The sequence below is a fragment of the Mustela nivalis genome (assembly GCF_964662115.1).
Source record: "Mustela nivalis genome assembly, chromosome: 5".
Lineage (NCBI taxonomy): Eukaryota > Metazoa > Chordata > Mammalia > Carnivora > Mustelidae > Mustela > Mustela nivalis.
Window position 1 is genome coordinate 97,737,439 of NC_139024.1, and position 17,655 is coordinate 97,755,093.

Genomic DNA, 17,655 nt, shown 5'->3' on the forward strand with positions numbered 1-17,655 from the left:
TGTAAGAGCAAACGACTGGAAACGACCCAAGTATCCATCACAGGGGACGGGTGAAATGAGTTACAGTGAACCTGCATGACGCGAGCCTAGGCAACCTTAGACCGCCACGAGGAAATTCTGTGTGCCGACGTGGGAAGAGCTCTAGGATGGTTTGTTAACCAAAGAAGGCAAAGTGCAGAATAGTGTAGACGACATGCTTTGTTCTGAACAAGAAAGGGGACAGGAATACACACACATATGTATATGTAGCACATACACATATGCATATTGTTTATGTCTATAGGTATACTACATATATATGCAAAATCTATCATATAGGTTATAGCTACTTGTATTTGCATTAATAAACCGAAGGATACCTGAAAGTTAATGAAAGCGGTACTGGGGAGAGGGCAGGGGAGGGAAGCTGGGTAAGAAGAGGTCAGGGAGGGACACGTGCAGTATATTCTTTTTCTTATGTTTCTGATTTTTGAACAATGTGACTGTATTGCCAAATATTGCCCATTCAAAAAAAAAAAAAAAGTTAAATGGCTCGGATCAGAGGTTCCCCACCTGTGTGCACACGCTCAGGTAGCAGGTACTCCTAATATGTTCACAAACATCTCTTACTGGGCCCCGAGAGCCCTGAAGCAACAGCACAGATAGAAAAGCTGCAAATGACCTCCAGCAGCAGAAAGGCAACTCAAGACACCCACTGTCCCCTGTGTGACTAAACCAGCCTCTATCAGTTCAGCCAACCACACGTGTTAGGGACAGAGGCGCTGGGGATACTGCAAAAGTACAAAGCAACCCCTTCCTTTCAGGGAGCTGCAAGGAGCCAGCTCTAGCCCTACTGCCTGGGACCCTCCAAGCACAATGTGATGGAGTCATTCCTGGGCTCCGAAAACTTCAATGGCTCCCTATTACCTGAGCTGAGGAGTAAATCCAAATTTTTGAACAAGAGCCACCATAGGCCAAACCTTGCCTGCCAGTCCAGACCCACCTTCCATCACCTCCTTCTGTAACCCCTGCCCCCACCCCACTTTGGTAACACGGAGCCACTTGCCACATCACCCCCCCGCACCTGTCTGTCCTTTACACACATGCACTGTCTGCCTGGCCAGTGTCCTTCGGGCCTCAGGGCTCAGCTCAAACCTCTTCTCCGTTTTCTAAGAGACTGTCCCTAATCCTCCTCAGAGAACTGCGCTCCCCTCCCAGACTCTCACAGTGTGCGCCCCACACAAGAGCAGAAGCAACACCCCCACCTCCCTAAGGACTCTCGGCTCCGTGATGGCAGAACCTTCGCCTTCTCGTCTTTTATCCTAGCTCCAAGAACAGGGCTTGGCAGAGAGCAAATGCTCAGTGTGAGTCTGGCAGCATGAATAAACAAGAGAAATACAGAGGCAGGCAGAAAGGAGGAGGGAAGGCTGCTGGGGAAGAAGGGCCGGGGACAACATTTGGTGCAGGTGGTGCCCGTGTGACACGGGAGTCAGGCGTTCAAGGAGGAGGACATACAGGACAGAGGGAAAGAGAAGCCCTGGGGGTGGGTGAGAGCATGAACAAATGGAGGCAGGCACAGAGAGGTGATGTTCTGGAACTCAGGTAGGTGGTTTGCCCGGGAAGGGGTGGTGGGGGAGGGGGCAGGGCCTGAGTGAGGAACAAAGGAGGTCCAGGACAAAGGCTGGTCAGACTTCGGGGGAGCCTGGAACGCCATGCTAACCAACTCGGACTTCAGGTGGCACCATGGAAGGATCTAAAGGGAGCCCCTAACTGAGCTCTGTGTCTGACGACCATCACTGGTAGCTGTGTGGAAAGGGATGGGACAGGAGACACGGGCTGAGGTCCAAGCTAGGACCCACGGAACCATTCAGGGCTTAGAGCTAAGGCCCAAGAACTCTGAGAGCAGGGCTTGGGAGCAAATCACGGGTTAAAACTGCTAGGACTTGGATGCAGGGGACAAGGCAAGGGAGAACCGACCACTGTGGGTTTCTGTCCCAACACAGGCTCTTGTTTTCTCTCTCTCCTCTGAAAACAACATAAACCTTTCATGGGGGTAAGAGGTGTTCAATAAAATTGAGGACAATCACCAACAGGCCTTGGTAAGAAGACCCCCAGGGGTTCAAACAAGGTGCTAGAAGTCAGACGACGGCAAGTCTCATTGCATCTGTTTCTAGGGGTCTGCAAAACTTTAGAGACAGAAGGCACAAGACAGATTGCTTCAAAGAATTCTTCACTGACACCCCTGTCAGGTCCTTGTCAACACAATGTGGTACAGACTCTAGTACACACTGAGGGTTCGATAATTTGGTGAATGAAATGCTTCATACGGGCCATGCCTACGTTTCTCTGTCCACCAACGAACGTACCTGTCTGTCCCACCTCACCTATGCCTAGAAAAGCCTCCCCCACCCTCGGCCTCCCCTGAACACTGGAACAGAACCAGCTTCCACAGATAAGGCCACAGTACTCAACTGCAAGCCTCTTCGTGGCCTATTTAGCTAAAAAAATAATAATAAAAGGCAGGAAAAAAAAGATGTTCCTCTAGCTGAGGCCCTCTCTACTTTTTAAACAAGTAGAAATCCTATTAGAGGCAAAAAATGCCTTTTAAATAAGTTCAAAGGACACGTCAGTGAAAATGCCCCGGCAACACACAACAGTAAAACAATGATAGTCATGTTCAAGGGCAACACCACATCAATGCATGCCTCAGGGTTACAGTAAGGTCTAAGGAAAGGCTATTCCTCTCACCCAGCTTTAGCTGTCCTTGCCGGAGCTGCCTGCCTGTGTCACACAGAATGCCTGAGGCAAGAGAACTGGGGGAGAATAGGCCTTGCCCTTCCAACAACCGAGAATTCAGATGTGGGGGTCCTGGTTCTGCCTCCTGGTTGGGGTGGAGGCTGAAATTTTGTGGTCGGGGGCAGTTTCCACAAGGATCGCTGTCACAGCCTCCCAACCAGATCCACTGTTTCCAATCTCACGTAGGGCATCCCATGACACGAGCCCACTGAGGGACGCTAAGGCTTCATGCCAGCCCCAGGTGTGAACTCAAACACACATCCTCTTCTCTCCCTGGTCTGGACCAGCATCCACTCACCCCTATCCTGGGCAAGCATCCCCTGGAGCAGACCAGTACTTAGTGAATACCACTGTGGGCTAGACATGGGAAACCAATATGGCAGCTCAACTGGAAAGCTCATCACCAAGAGACTGTAGTTGTTTCCTTTTATCTATCTCCCTTACCACATAGCAAAGTGGTTCCCTGTAACTGGGCAACATGTCCTTCCCCGGTGTTCCTAGCATCCAGAAGGATGCCTCACAAAAAAAGCTCTCTTTAATCAATGTTTGTAGAAAAACAAGGCCAGAAATCAGAATCAGCTCAGTCCAGATTCACATCCATTGAGCCACATGAGCAACGACCCACCTGGTGGGACTGAGAAGCCAGCAACATTGGTCAAGTTACACTTGGCTCCAGCTACAGGCTGAAGGTGTGGGAGGTGGCCTGTGACAACCTGACAAGGCCACAGTTTGTCAGCCCAGAGTGTCTGGACCCATGAAACTCAAGAAACAGTGACCGACAAGCATCTCATTTTCTTTGTTTCAGAGCTCCAAAAATGACCACAGGAGAGCAAGGCATGTCAGCAAGTATGTTAGCTGGCTTCCACTTCAGATTTCAGAATTCTGCACGGAATAGGTGTACTTACTGAATGATTAAAAGAAGAAGAAAATTGACTGGCAGATGGTTGAATAGTGTTGAATGAAGGTATTTCCCAGGCTAGATGAGAAGAATGTCAAAAAAGTTTCTTCCACATTTTGTGGGTAAGAATGTACACTGTACAACAGACCAACTTGGCCTTTTATTTCCAGGCTATAAGAAAAAGAAACGTGGCTTGCCAGAAATTTCTGGGGCTGAATGATTCTGGGTATCCAACTTTTCCCTGTTGCTAAAGTTCTAGGTATTGAAACTTTAACATTAATCCTTGTGGATAGTAATGTTCCTAAAAATGTTTGTGAAAGGGGTGCCTGGGTGGCTCAGTCATTAAGCATCTGCCTTCAGGTCATGATCTCAGGGTCCGGGGATCAAGCCCCACATCAGGCTCCTTGCTCTGTTTCTCCCACTCCCTCTACCCCACCTCCCTCCTTGTGTGCTCTCTCCTCTCTCTCTCAAATAAATACACACATAAATCTTTTTTAAAAAATCAGTAAGTGAAAATTAAAAAAAGAAAGGTGTTTGTGAGCTTTTACTTTCTCTGCAGATAATCATTATGATCAAGCCTGCAGTGCGCTAGTCTCTCCTGGTAACCTTGAAACCTACAGACGTTGTTTGTGTATGTACACTACATGATGCCAAATATGCATGACTTTTTCTCTTTTCATTTCTTATGACTCCTAAGTGTTTACTAATGGACAGTCCTCCCAGCTGTCAGCTACCCAAGCCACTTCTCTCATTTTTAACTCATTCTTTCTTCTATAATCTTGGAAACCAGATAACCAAGCTTCATTTAAAAAGTGTGAAAAGTGCGGTGGGCTTTGAGCAGGGCTCAGAGCCCGAGCAACTAGTCCGGGTGTGGGGTGAGGACGTGGGTTTGGGGCCATCCCCGGGCCACTCCAGGACCCCCATCCCCTGCATCACATCCTTCCCATGCCATCCTACTTCTTAGCTACGCTCCAAACAGAGGAGGCAGCCACAAAGGGGGTTTCTGCAGAGTTGAGGTATCACTCCAAGCCTGTCCGAGCCCAGTAAGAACAACAGGTAGCAGGTACTGAGCACTTAGCCTGTGCCAGGCCTTCTTCCAAGCACTGTATTTATATCAACATTTCTGACATATTTTATATCAACGCTCCTAATCCTCCCAACAACTCTGGGGCATATTTTTACTGACGCGTAAACTACAGCAAAGAGGTGAAACCGCTTACCAAGAGGACACGGCGAGGACACGAGGACGTGACAAACCAGAGCAGATCCAGAGGTAGAACCCTGACCTTAGCCACAGTGATCCGGGGCCTCTAACGGTTCCCCCACAGAACCACACCACAAGATACTGCTTACGACTACAAAAACAAACAGAAACCAGCCCTCAGAAAGCAACCTGTGCCCCGGCACAGTCCAACGAACTCTCTGCGGTGATGGAAATGCTCTATCTGTGTCTGTGCTCCTGAGATGTGAACTGTGGCCCGTGTGACCCAGGAACTGAACTTTCCATTTCGTTTCACGTTGGTGAAGCAGAATGGCCACATGTGGCTGGTGGCCACCTGCCAGATGTGGACCCAGTTCTGATTGGCAACTTAAGTCGTATACACATTCCCCAGCCCTGTTCTGTGTAACCACGTGGAAATGGCATGACCGAGCCACACAACAGTTGACACCCCAGCAAGCAAATGGGGTCCCAGAGAGCCGAGGGGCTTGCATGGGCCATGTAGCCATTTAGTGGCAAAGCCCCAACAAGAATCCAGGCCACCAGGTCTTAGTCCCCTGCCCTTGCCCACACATGCTTCCATGTCTGGATCAGGACTCAAGCCTCGAGGACTCTGGAGGAGGAGCACATGTTCACACTTTGCACCAAACCAGAGAGCAAACTGCAACTTAAAACAACAACCACAACGAAGAGAAACAGCTATCAATCATTCCTTTCTACCTTCAAGGCAACAGTCACAAAATCCATACGGACACGTGATTCCTTGCCCAAGAGGCCAAAAGTTGATCCAGTGCAAAGTCAGACTACAAAGGACACATGCTCTAAACTCCAGAAGCACTGGGTCTGAAAAGTTCAATTCTGCTCCAAGTTCCAAGGAATTCTCAGCAGGAAACCAGGCATTGTGAAGCAAGCCCAGTGATTTCCTGCAGGACTCCAGGAATTGCTGGAGGGAAGGCCTGCTTGCCCCAGGAGCGATCCTTCAGGTTAGGAGCCCCCAGACTGCTCTTCACATTCAGGAATGGAGCCGTAACACATCCCTGGCACCCCTAAGCCTTAAGGCAACATTCTCACCAACTCTCAACGCTATCTTTCGCCAGATCCCACACTGTACAGGCGCACAGACCAGACTGTAAACACTTGCTGACTAACCAGGATGATCCCGGGCATTCTTCAAAGCAAGTGTGGGGGCAGGCGGAGGGAGAGGCAAATCACATCTCTATCTTTTGTCTCAAGGTAGACACAGCCCTCTGCCTCCCCAAAAGTCAACAAAATCTTCCTAATAGTGGTGGGTCACTAAAAAGTCTCTTCTTAAAAATTTCTGTAACCTATACCTTTATAATAAAAAATGAGGGAACAAAGTGATTAATAATACTCTGCCCTGAGGGACTTGGCTGGCTCAGCCAGTAGAGCATGTGACTCTTGACCTCCAGGTCATGAGTTCGAACCCCATGTTGGGCATAGAGCCTACCAAAAAACAATAAAACAAAAAAACCCTGCTTTTGCAAACTTCAGGGGCTTTATTAAGAAATCCTCACCCTACTTCAAAGACAGGGCATCTGAGGTTCTGAGGATGATATCCTTCTTATCCCAGGTATGATCATCACCTCCATTAACCCAAAAGGAACATTTCAGATCATGTTGGAGTTTGATGGCCAAAATCTTAAGAAATCATACGGACAAGTTCTCCTAACCTCAATCAATAAAGACCTCCTGGGGCATCTGGATGGCTCAGTCGGTTAAGTATCCGACTCCTGATTTGAGGCTCAGGTGGAGACCTCAGACTCCTGGGATCAAGCTTCCCACTTAGCAGATAGGCTGCCAGAGATTCTCCCTCCCCCTCTGCCTCTGCCTCGGCTCGCACTTTGCTCACTCTCTCTCTCAATGAAATAAATAAATCTTAACCCACTGAGCCACCCAGGCACCCCAGAAATAAATAAGTCTTTAAAAAAATAAAGACCTCCTAGTACTAGAAATCACATCTGTGCACACAGGCAGGGACACACACACACACACACACACAGAGCCTTGGTCAGCTCACTTATTCTCAAAGCTATAAAGTACAAGACTCCCAGCTGTGCGTCACAGGCTTCTAAATGACCACCGTTCTTGTCCTCTAACAACTGACAACACCACACTCAGGATGTTGGGGCTCAGTAAACCACCCCCTTCCATCAACAGCAGTGGTTTGAGGTTGAGGCCCGACAGTCTGTCTGTAAGCTGCACCTGCCACTTATATCAAGTTCAAGGCCTGATGCTCCTCCACAAAGAGTTTACCAGGTTCAAGCTACCATGTGGTGACCTCTCTAAGGACAAGGACCCCACCTTCTTCATCTGCATTCCCAGAGCTCAACGCAGGCACACGGCCGGAATTCAATACACAGCTGCCAAATTAACCAACGTGGCACACTTAACAAAGATGTATCTTCAAGCTTCCTCATGTACCCTTGCATTCAAAGGCAAATGTGTAGAAAATTCCCTACACTTGAGTCAGAAGATGTAGGTTCAAGCCCCACATTTGCCAGAAATTCCCTCTACTGTCCTGGGCAACTGTCCCAACCTCTGAGAGTCTTATTTTCCTTTTCTATAAACAGTAGATGACTTCTAGGTTTCCCTCTAGCCCTTCAACTCGTGACATGTGGAAGAAAGATATGCCCTTGGGCTATGGCCACAATATTAACTTGAGGATAAGGGCAATGAAAATAGAACAGCTGGAGGCAGCTCCGCTTACCCAGATGTGGGCTAACGACAGGCAGTAACTTTCATGGCAGGTAAAGCCCCCGCCCATTCGCCTATATTCACGTGGGATACAGGAGTTTGGGTCCCTCTCGGTAGTCTCTTGCTCATGGAGATGCACATTTCAGTGACTGTTCCAGGCAGAAAAACCTCCGAGTGGAACAACGACTTGCAGACATTACTTCCAGGTAATAAACAGATTCCGCTCAGACAAAGAAAAATAAAGCTGCCTGTGGCTACATTCCACAGACTCCCCGTTCATGGAAGCATTAGGGCTGAGCTCTAAATGTGAGCCAGACGTTGCTGAATTCTTACTTTGGCTCCAGCTCTAACTCGGAGGGAATGGTCCTTGGCCAAGTCTCTCCTCTGGAAGCCAGGCTCTGGATGGGTATGACAACCCCCATAAACCATCCAGATTACAGGGTGAGGCTAGTAAAGCATTTCACAGAGGGAAAGGGCTGCCAACCCCTCAAGACACATGAGGGAAGCCGTCAAGAGGCAACGTGGCTCGGGCGGAGAGCCACGGAGCAGAGCCTCACCTAACCCTGGGCTCCGCAAACTCACCAGAGGGCTTCGGGGGCCCTCAGATCCGCCCCCCCACTCACAGTCTGGCTCCACTTCCTCTGCTGAAAAGCAAGGAACACTGTGTGAACCCACACGGGCCAGAAGAGCTGCCTGCAAAGCTCTTCAAACCACGCCGTAAACTCGAAACGCCAACCAGCTGTGATGAGGTTGGGTTGGGCTCTCCTCCACTGTGAGGCACTTGAGACAGCAGAGGGAAATCAAGGCAGAGCAAGGGGCTGTGTAAAAGATAAAGGTCGGCCCGTGAAATAAGAAGGGCTATGTCAGGAGCCATGTTAGTAGTTTTACTGTTTTCTTTTCCTCCTTTCCCCAACCCCCGCCTTCCTTTAACCATTAGGTACCAGTGGATACCAGATACAGGGCTCTGGATGAAAAGGTGAAGAGATAGCATCAGGCAGTTTCCCACTGAAGCCTGCTAAGAGCGCTCTCGCTGATTAGAAAGCACTTCTGTCGTTTGGGAACTCTAATCCGGTCTTATCAACCCTCTGGCTTCATCATTTACCAGGGTGGGAACAGGAGGCACATCAGCTCTGCGACGGAGTGATTTCTGGGGCCCCTGCCCACGATGAAGCAGATCAAAAGGGAGCTCATGCCTGCCAGAGTGAAGTTTTCACCATAGCAACACATGTACTCTACAAACAGTCAGGACTGAGGAGCTCTGTTGTGACTGGTCCGGACAGTGCCCCCGAGAAAGCAGCAAGGGAGGGCTCACAAAACAGAGCAAGCAAGAGAAAAGTGGCACCCACTTAGCGGGCAGCACGGTCTCCTCACGGTTCTGACTCCTGCGCACGGCTGAGAGAGGCTGCCCAGGGACCCACAGCCCTTGTTCTAATGCACTGGATGTCACAGAGAAAACAGATGTTCTCCCAAGAGTGGCCATCCCCCAGGCGACCTGGGGAAAAGAGGGACCCAGGGTAGAGCAGAAATCCCCTTTGGTGAGCAAATGGCCAGCACTGGAAATCACGAGGGCAAGGTCTCACGGCAACACATGTCACTCCTAAAATGAAACGTGGCCCCAGTGGGCCACGAGTCAGTATGACGGTGGAAGGTGTGCTGGTAAACCAGACCAGCGATGAAGCCAAGGAGGGCAGCAATCGGCATGGTCGTTGTCACTGAGGCCATCGATCAAGAGCTCGTGGCCCGGGCACAGTGTCAGGCCTTTTTACAGGTCTCAGTCTTCATCCTGAAATAGGGTCTAAAACTCACAAAATGATCAATGCCACCTTTCTGGATATCACATTTTGGCCAAGGGAAGACACAGGGATGGCTGATGGGCCATTAGGTCCCATAGGCGAAGCTTAAATGTGAGGCTTGACCAGGAGAAGAACTAGCTCCCAAATTCTGTTCTGTTGCTCAGATCAATGAGTGAAATCCAACCACAGAACAAGGGCACCCAAGAGAGTGAGTAACCCTTCTTGGTTTCCCTGGACTCATTTCTCTAGACCACCACTGAAGGTCGTCGACATCAGAGCCTAGACAGTATAGTGCATAAAGTCAAAAGCTATAAAAACTGGTGGAGAAACGTCTTCAAAAGTGCACTGGAAGGCACAGTCAAAGAAATAACCGATGTTCGCAGACACAGGCCGGTGCCATTTACCTGCGTCTCCTTCACAGAAGCACAACAGAAGCAGAACTGTTTCCTGAGGCTAGCAGATGGGATAGGCACCTGACTTCGGGTTACAACGCCGATCCGTATGTCTGGGAGGATGTGAACCCGTGCCACGGAGCCCATGCACTAACAGGATTCCCATTGTATACGCAGCTCACGTGTCATCCTGACAAGTCAATCACGGTGTCAGAAGAGGGAAGAAGGCAGCCCTATCGCAGCTACCCCTGAAAGCAGCAAAACCATCCACCACTGGAAAAGAGCTCTGGGGTCTGAACCCTTAAGTCATGGCAGACCAAACTGGGAACCGCATCTACAAATGACTGTAGAAATATTTCCTTGTCACAGAGCCGGCAGAGCCTGCAAACGGGCTTTAAAACTAACAAAAAAGTTTCTGTTTCAAAATGACATTTTAGAGGTAATGTATAACTGCTTCCTCTCTGTTCGATGCATGCCCCCCACCCCCCCCCGCCAGCCTTCTTCTCATTCTCCATTCACTAATGAGAAAGTTTTCCTCTTCCCCTGCCTGTTTCAGTTTGAAACGTGGCACGGAACAGGCCACGGGAAAGCAAAGGGAAAGGGGAGGGGAAGGCTGCTCCGATCTGACGCATGCACACACCCCCCAGGCGGGCCGCCCACACCCTGAAGGCCTGACTCCGCCACCAGGACCAAAGAACCAAACCACTGGGTAGAAAACTCCCATTTGCACCAACTCCCCCGAAAGCAGAGTTAAGAAAGAGAAAGCTGGAAGGGAAGGAGGGGGAAAATAAAGCTCCACATTCCTGACATTTTTTAGCCAAGTGCTGTGACTGCACAGAACAGCTCTATTCCAAACAGCTTTGCGGAATGGAAAGAAAACCTGGGTGCAGGGGGAAGAACCTGCCCCCCCCAACCCTGGAAATCAGAGAAGGAATTTTAGGACAGCCCAAAACTAAACCAGAAGGAGGAGGGAGGGGCACTTTCATGTGTGTTCCCCAAAGGAAGTGATCCCCAAGGAAGCGATCCCTAGGGAGGAAATCTGGAGTCATCATCTTCTAGGGTCCTAGGGCGTGGGGAATGAAGGCCTCCCCTAAATGCTGGCAAGCTGAGGGTGAGTTGGGGAGGATCCACCAGCCAGGATGCCAGGGGCTGTGGCTGCCCGGGGTGGAGGCAGAGGGGTCCAACTCATTGGCAGAGGCTGGGCAGAGGATCCCAGAGGAAGGAACGGCCAGGAGAGTCACTCCTTGTGGGAAGAATCATAACTGTGTTTTCCTGACTCAGCTCCTGAATGAAGGAACTCTAGCTCTGCCCAAATTAGAAACCCAGAGCCTAACATCCTCTCTCCCTATCTCCCCTTCCCTTTCCACCCCCTTCCGTTCTCACTTCTAGGAAAAAGGTGGTTAAGTGCTGGACTGCCCCTCCCCCACCATACGCATCCCTACATATACCACACCTCCAGGGGAGAACCCAGAAGACCCTAAGTGAGATCTAGTAAGTCCTGCACTGTCCTCACATACGAGAATACATGGACAATTCCACAACAGACCTCAGACGCACCTTCTAGAAAAGGTGCCAAGCGCTGTAAAGCCAACGGCTGCTGGTCTAAGATTTGGCAGACAGAGGGTGGTGGGAAGAGGGAGTTAGTCGGCAGTGCATCTCTGCCAGGGCCCTTTCCATACTCTCCAGGCCAATCCCAAGACGGGGGTTGCGGGGGGGCTTTTCTGTTACGTCCTCCATCCTGGACCTTTCTCTTCTGGCAGGTAGGTAGGGCTCCTAGCACTTTTCAACTGCCACAAAGTTCCAGGTTTCATGCATTGGACTTTCCACAAGATTGAAGGCAGGACAGGGAAGGAGGTACCGACCTCAAACCCTACGCAGCTCTTTTAAGCAAAGATAAAACCCACAGAGCTACGAACCTTAGCAATTACCTGCAATGCAGCAGAGGCGCAAGTATGCAAGAGACCCCGCTGGCAGAAGGGCCCGTGGCTCTGAGGGCTACAGCTGTCACGTGCGTCTTTCCAACCACACCCTCCAAGACTGGTGACACGGCGCTGGGAGGCCTCTTAAGAACAGAGGACAGCAAACATATACTGAGGGTATGGGCTGCCACCAAACAAAATTCTTGTTTCATTAAGCTAGTACTATGATCAACAGTACAGGGTCTCAGCAGCAAGCGACATGTTTTCACATCTGTAGCTTCTGTTTGGGCTCTTTTTTTTGGGGGGGGGGGCTCTTATTTTATTGCTTACATGATCTCAGTTAAACTTTTCAATAACCTTGTGAGGAAGACAGGTTTTACTAACCTCTTTAGCCAAGGGGAAACTGAGGCTGCGGGTCAGCTCCGCAGTCTGACTAGTGACAGAGCAGAGGGGACCCGGAGACGACCCCGGCTTGACAGAGTCAGGGTGAATATACCATGAGAGCTGTGAGGTGGGGGAAGGAAGGACGGAGGGACAGAAGAGGAGGAGCGCTAGCAAAATCTGGACAGCAGACCCCAATCCTGGTCCCAGGTTTGTTTCCTACAGACTCCGAAGCCCAGCCAAGGGTGCACTCACACATCCAACCCTGACTAGCCACCATGAAAGTGTCCCCAGCCTGAGCACAGCTTCAGGGCTAAGTAGAACCCCTGTCCTCCTTAGAGGGGAGACAGGAAACTGAGAGAGAGAGGGCTCCAGAAGGAGAAATTAGCCACACTGGGAAGCCTCCAATTCCAAGGCTGTTTATAAATGGTTACAGCTTCATAACCCATGCCCAAGAACACAGATAAGCAACACAAGCCAGCAGGGAGGACCAGGCACGCCTCAGAGGGGACATCATCCGTGAGAGTGAGGGGAGTGTCACTCACATAATCTCACTCTTGAGACAAGATATACCAGAGCAAGCCCAATACTCACTTTCCTTCAGTTCTTTCCACTTTGGATATCACATTTTTCTCCCTCTCCGGAGCAGAGAATCATTCCCTTGGATTCTGACCCCTAGGGGCCTTATTAAAACTCTGCTTGGTGAGGCCCACACCAGGGCACTGCTGTCCTGGTGAAGACCCATCCTCTCTAGCCCCTGTCCCCCCATAGCTCTGAGAGAATCACCTTTCCCCTAAAAACAGAGACTATCCCTGTCCCTCTCCTTGCCCCTGTAACAGGGGAGAAGTTCTGGGTCCACTATAGATGGATCTAAATGAACAGTCCACAGAGTAATAAAGGGTATATGAAACCTGGCCTCTCAGGCAAGGGCGAAAAAAGGGAGGAGGGGCAGGAGGATGGCAGAAGGGCACTGCTGGGATGGGGCCAGGACCACACGTGAACACCCTGAGCATATCCCAGACGTGAGGATGCATTAGAGCTGGAAAACCAGGTGAGACGTGGAAAAGAGTCAAGGTCCCTCCCACTGGAAAAGCCAGAGGGAGCTAGCTGGCGGCCACCGCCTGAGAGGGGGAATTGTGCAATGACCGCGGGTCTGGGAGTCTCCGGGCTTGACTCCAGGACACCAGAAAGGAAACCCCACTCGTCGGGCCAGGGTGGCAGCGCTGCGGTTGATTCAAGGCCAGGCTTAGGATCCAGGGCTGCAGAGCGCGCTGCAGGATAGGGTGGGTGCTCAAGGGGGCGGCAGAGCAGGGCAAGGCTGGCAGGGCGCAGAGCTGAGGGGTGGCGTCCGGGCTGACCAGGAGGCCAAGGGGGCGCAGAGTGCACAAAGCCGGGGTGCGGAGAGCGTACATGGCAGCCAGGCGCCCCGGCTCTGACGGGAACCCGCGGGACCTGCAGGGCTACGCCGGGCGACGCACAAGAGGGGGCACCCCCTCCCCAGTTTCGCTCACCTCGAACATAAGCCCGATGAGGACACAGAGCACCAAGCAGAAGCCGATGTCCGCATGGTTGTGGATGACGAACTCCTGGCTGAAGAGCGGGTAACTTTTCGTCCTCCTGCGGAAAGCCATGGCAGCGGGCGCGCAGCGGCCGGCGGGGCCCGCACCCTGCGCTCTCGAGCCGCCGCGCAAACTTCTCCAGCCCCGGCCCGGTCCGCCCGCCGGCCCGCTGCCCCGCTCGCCCTCCCGCCCGCCGGCCTAGCGCCCAACAACTTCTGGGGCCCGCCCCCTTCCTCCGCCCGCCCCCGCCCCCGCCGCCCGGAACCGCCCCCGGCCGCAGCCCCCTCCCCACCCGCGGCCCGCACTCCGCGCGCCGGCCTCGCTGCGGCCCCGCCCCCCGCGCGCTTAACCCTCTGGCCGCCGGGACGCGCAGGGGGCGGGGCCGGCGCGCGGGGCGGCGAGCGCGGCCCGGGTCCCTTAACCCGGGTCCCCTGGCCCGGCGACTGCCTCCTGGCCCGCCGCCGCAGCCGCCGCCGAGTCCCGCCGCCGCCGCGCCCCGCCGCATTCTCGCTGCCGTGGCCCGGCCGCCTGCCGCGCCCAGGGAGCAGGCCGCGGGGGGCGCTGACGCCCGGCCTTGCCGGGACAGGAAGTGGGCCTGGGTTTCCCACTTCTCGGCGCTCGCTTCTTCCTCCGCGGGAAGGCAAGGGCCGGGGAGGCCGCGGCCGGGCCGAGCGGGGTGGGCCGGGTAGCCGTATGCTCCTTGCGGGGCGGAGAGCCGCGCAGGTTCGATGGAGGGAGGAGGGCTGCGGGCGGGCCTTCCCGCTGGCCGCAGCGCCAGGCACGGATGATCAATGAATCAAGTCAACCAAGTGTTTATTGAGAGCTGGCAGTGACCTAGGCACGGTTCGGATTGCTGGGAATAATGCAACAAACAAACAAAAAAAAAACCTGCCCCGGGGTGGCCTGTTTTCCAATGAGGGGAGTGGATGAATGGGTGCAGTTCTGCTAACTTCGTCTTACCCAAAGTCTGCCTCAAATATTAATTGCTCTGAAGAATAAACACGGAAGAAGAAAAAAAAGAAGGCACTGTCTCATGTAAAGTTTCTATTTAATATTAAGTTTTAAAAGTACTCCTGGAAAGGACAAAATGTATTTTTAATAAATTAATTTATATAGGTAAATATTGGATTAATTCCTACCAGTAATGAAGGAGCCAACTAATCACTTTCTAGATGTGCAAAAATACAAAATGAACAAAGAACTTTTTAATTCCTATTCTCTTTTTCATTAGGTCCACAGTTATTTCACTTCTAAGTAAATACGATTTCTTAAACATGGCACGTGTACAAAATGTGCTTGAGACAGGCCTTGACTTCCTAGATAAATTTGACATCTGAAGTTTCTTCACTTGTCAGTACTTAGCATACAACCTTTGGTCTTTAATTTGTATGACTTCAGGAAATGAAAAAGTAATGCCTATGTTCAACTAAACATTTAACTTCAAGGCTGACCTTTCTTCAGCTGAACCCGAGTCTCATGAGGAATAGAAAGATCAAGAACTGTAGAGCATCTTAATTTTTCATCTATGAAAAGGTGTTCTTATTTTCAAACTGCAGCCACATCTATTAGGTTGAACCCTATGCAATCAGTTTCTCCATAGGTCAAAACTAGAATACCAGCATTTCAGATGGTTCAACCTAATACTTTGCTCATGTTTCCCCATGATCATTTGTAGAGGATATTGTGGTGGGAATTTCTTATAAAAAGAGGAATACTGTCAACTTCTTTATACTGTGTTCGGGCTGAAAGTCCCAGGAGATAGTTAGGAATTATAACCTCCAGGTTTATAAATGAGAAATGTAAAGTAGATAGCTTAGACATTGCTCATACTGATGACTGCCAGCCCCGAATCCTTTCAAATGCAATTGAACAACTAGACAAAGGGTTCTTAGATGCATGGATTGGTATTCACTACCTCGCAACCCCAGGGAGGAAGCACTAGGTGCCTACTTCAGCCATCCCAGCCATCTCTAAGTTTTGTTTTTTGGTTTTTGTTTTTAAGATTTTATTTACTTATTTGACACACACACACACAGAGATCACAAGTAGGCAGAGCAGCAGGCAGAGAGAGAGAGGGAAGCAGGCTCTCCTCTGCAGGGCTCGATCCAGGACCCTGGGATCATGACCAGAGCCACAGGCAGAGGCTTAACCCACTGAACCACCCAGGCACCCCTCTAAGTCCTAGTTTCAAAACCATCTTCAACCCCAGACAGACCTCTTCCCAACGCCTCATCCAATTGGTCATGGAGCCTATGAATCTCAGCACCTCAGAACAACCTCCCAACAATCCCCCCACCCAACATTCTTCACCTGGCCCACACTAATTACCCACAGATACCCTGCCTCCAGTATTCCCCCCTTTAATACACCATTCCATCAGAAACATCTGTTGAGCACCTACTAAGTGCCAAATGCTGCTCTAGTTACCAGGGATGAAACATAAGACAATCCATGTGTGGTGGTTTTAAAATATGTCCTCAGATTCTTTGATACTCCCTTCAAGCAGTGGCAATTGATCCCTCCTCTCGAATGTGGGCTGGACTTGGCAGATCACTTCTAACAAATAGAATATGGCATAAGTGATGGTGTGTGACTCCCAAGACTAGGTCGTGAAAGATATTTTTGTTTCCCCCTTTCTGTCTTAGATCACTTGTTCCAGGGGAAGCCGACTTCCCCATTGTGAAGATACTCAAGCAGCTTTATGGAGAGGTCCATGTGGCCAAGAACCAAGGCCTCCTGCCAACAGCCAGCACTAATTTGCCAGGCTTGCCACCTTGGAAAGATCTCGTAGCCCTCGTCAAGTCTTTACGACCGCAGTCCAGCCGACTGCCGTCCCATCTGAACTTTTGACCGGATTTGGGACTGCTTTAATATAAGATCTACAGAAGTGAAAGGAATCAAAACTTAAAGCTGGGATGACATAAATGATGGTGGCGTCATTAAAAAAAACTAGGTGGTGGTGCCTGGGTGCCGCCGTCGGTTAAGCGCTGCCTTCCGCTCAGGTCATGATCCCATGGTCATGGGATTGAGTCCCACATCGGGCTCCCTGCTTGCTTCTCCCTCTTCCTCTTCCTCTCCCCGCTGCTTGTGAGATCTCTCTCTCTCTCTCTCTTTGTCAAATAAATAAATATAATATTTTTAAAAATAAAAAATAATTTAAAATTTTTGTGGAACAGCAGAGAAAGAGCAGGCATAAGAAGAGAAGGTGGCCTCACCTTTGAATAAGCTGGGCTTGAGGAGTCACGGGACTTGCAAATCGCCACTTTGACAGCTCAGGTAAAAATGGCTGTTGGACTGGAGTTAGAGAGGGAAACCCAGAATTAAAGGTGTTTGTGGTTCATCTGCAATGGGACTGTTGAAGCCAAGACGTTGGAAGTAAGCGATCCCTGGAGAGTGTGCTGAGTGAGAAAAAGCCTGAGGGCAGCAGCATCCTAAAGGGAGGAGAAGAAAAGGGAAAGTGTGAAGTGCCAGAAGCCAGGACACAGGCATTTCACAAGGCTAGGGTAAATTGGGCAGGATGCAAATAAAATGAAGCCCCTCGATGTAGTCATTACAGAATTTGAGAGCATCTTTTTTTTTTTTTTTTTTTAGAGCTGTTTTTAAATGGACATTGGAGTGGGCTTCACCGTGGGCAGAAGGTGAGAAAAGGAGGTGAGAGAGTAGTCTATTCTTTTGAGAAGTTTGGTGAGGAAAAGGGAAATTGATAGTGTCTTGGGGGATAGACAGGATATAAGGCAGGATCTTTAAATTACATATTTTTTTGAGATTGGAGCGTGTTTGGAGAAGAAACAAGAGAGAAAAGGCAGAACTGAAAATACTCGAAATAATACTAGAGATCATTGAAAAAATCAAGGAGAACAGCTCCAACCATAAGCGGAAGAAGGAAAACTCAGGCTGGGGCAAGGACCTAAGAATGGGTGAATATATAGTTACATCTGGAGGTGGAGGAAATAATTATCTGTCATGTTTCTATTGCACTTTACAGTAGCCCTGTGAGGAAGGCA

The 17,655-nt window shown here is 50.5% G+C and overlaps 1 protein-coding gene and 1 long non-coding RNA gene across 4 annotated transcripts in view; one reads left to right on the top strand and one right to left on the bottom strand.

The window, feature by feature from the left end:
* Positions 1-13,887, bottom strand: part of TRAM2 (translocation associated membrane protein 2) — a 78,972-nt gene extending 65,085 nt beyond the window's left edge. Inside the window, exon 1 of one of the 2 annotated variants that reach the window (XM_082729363.1) lies at positions 13,604-13,887. In XM_082729363.1, the coding sequence (XP_082585489.1) occupies positions 13,604-13,723 (120 nt within the window). In that variant the 5' untranslated portion in view covers positions 13,724-13,887. The remainder of the gene's footprint in view (positions 1-13,603) is intronic. The other variant, XM_082729364.1, reaches the window with a different exon arrangement.
* A 253-nt stretch (positions 13,888-14,140) lies between these two features.
* On the top strand, positions 14,141-16,803 carry LOC309864041. 2 transcript variants are annotated; one of them, XR_014311351.1, is made up of 2 exons: positions 14,141-14,374; positions 16,297-16,803. It is a non-coding gene; the product is annotated as an uncharacterized lncRNA (long non-coding RNA). The 2 variants fall into 2 exon arrangements; XR_014311352.1 differs by lacking the exon at positions 14,141-14,374 and adding an exon at positions 14,607-14,686.
* The last annotated feature ends 852 nt before the right edge of the window (positions 16,804-17,655 follow it).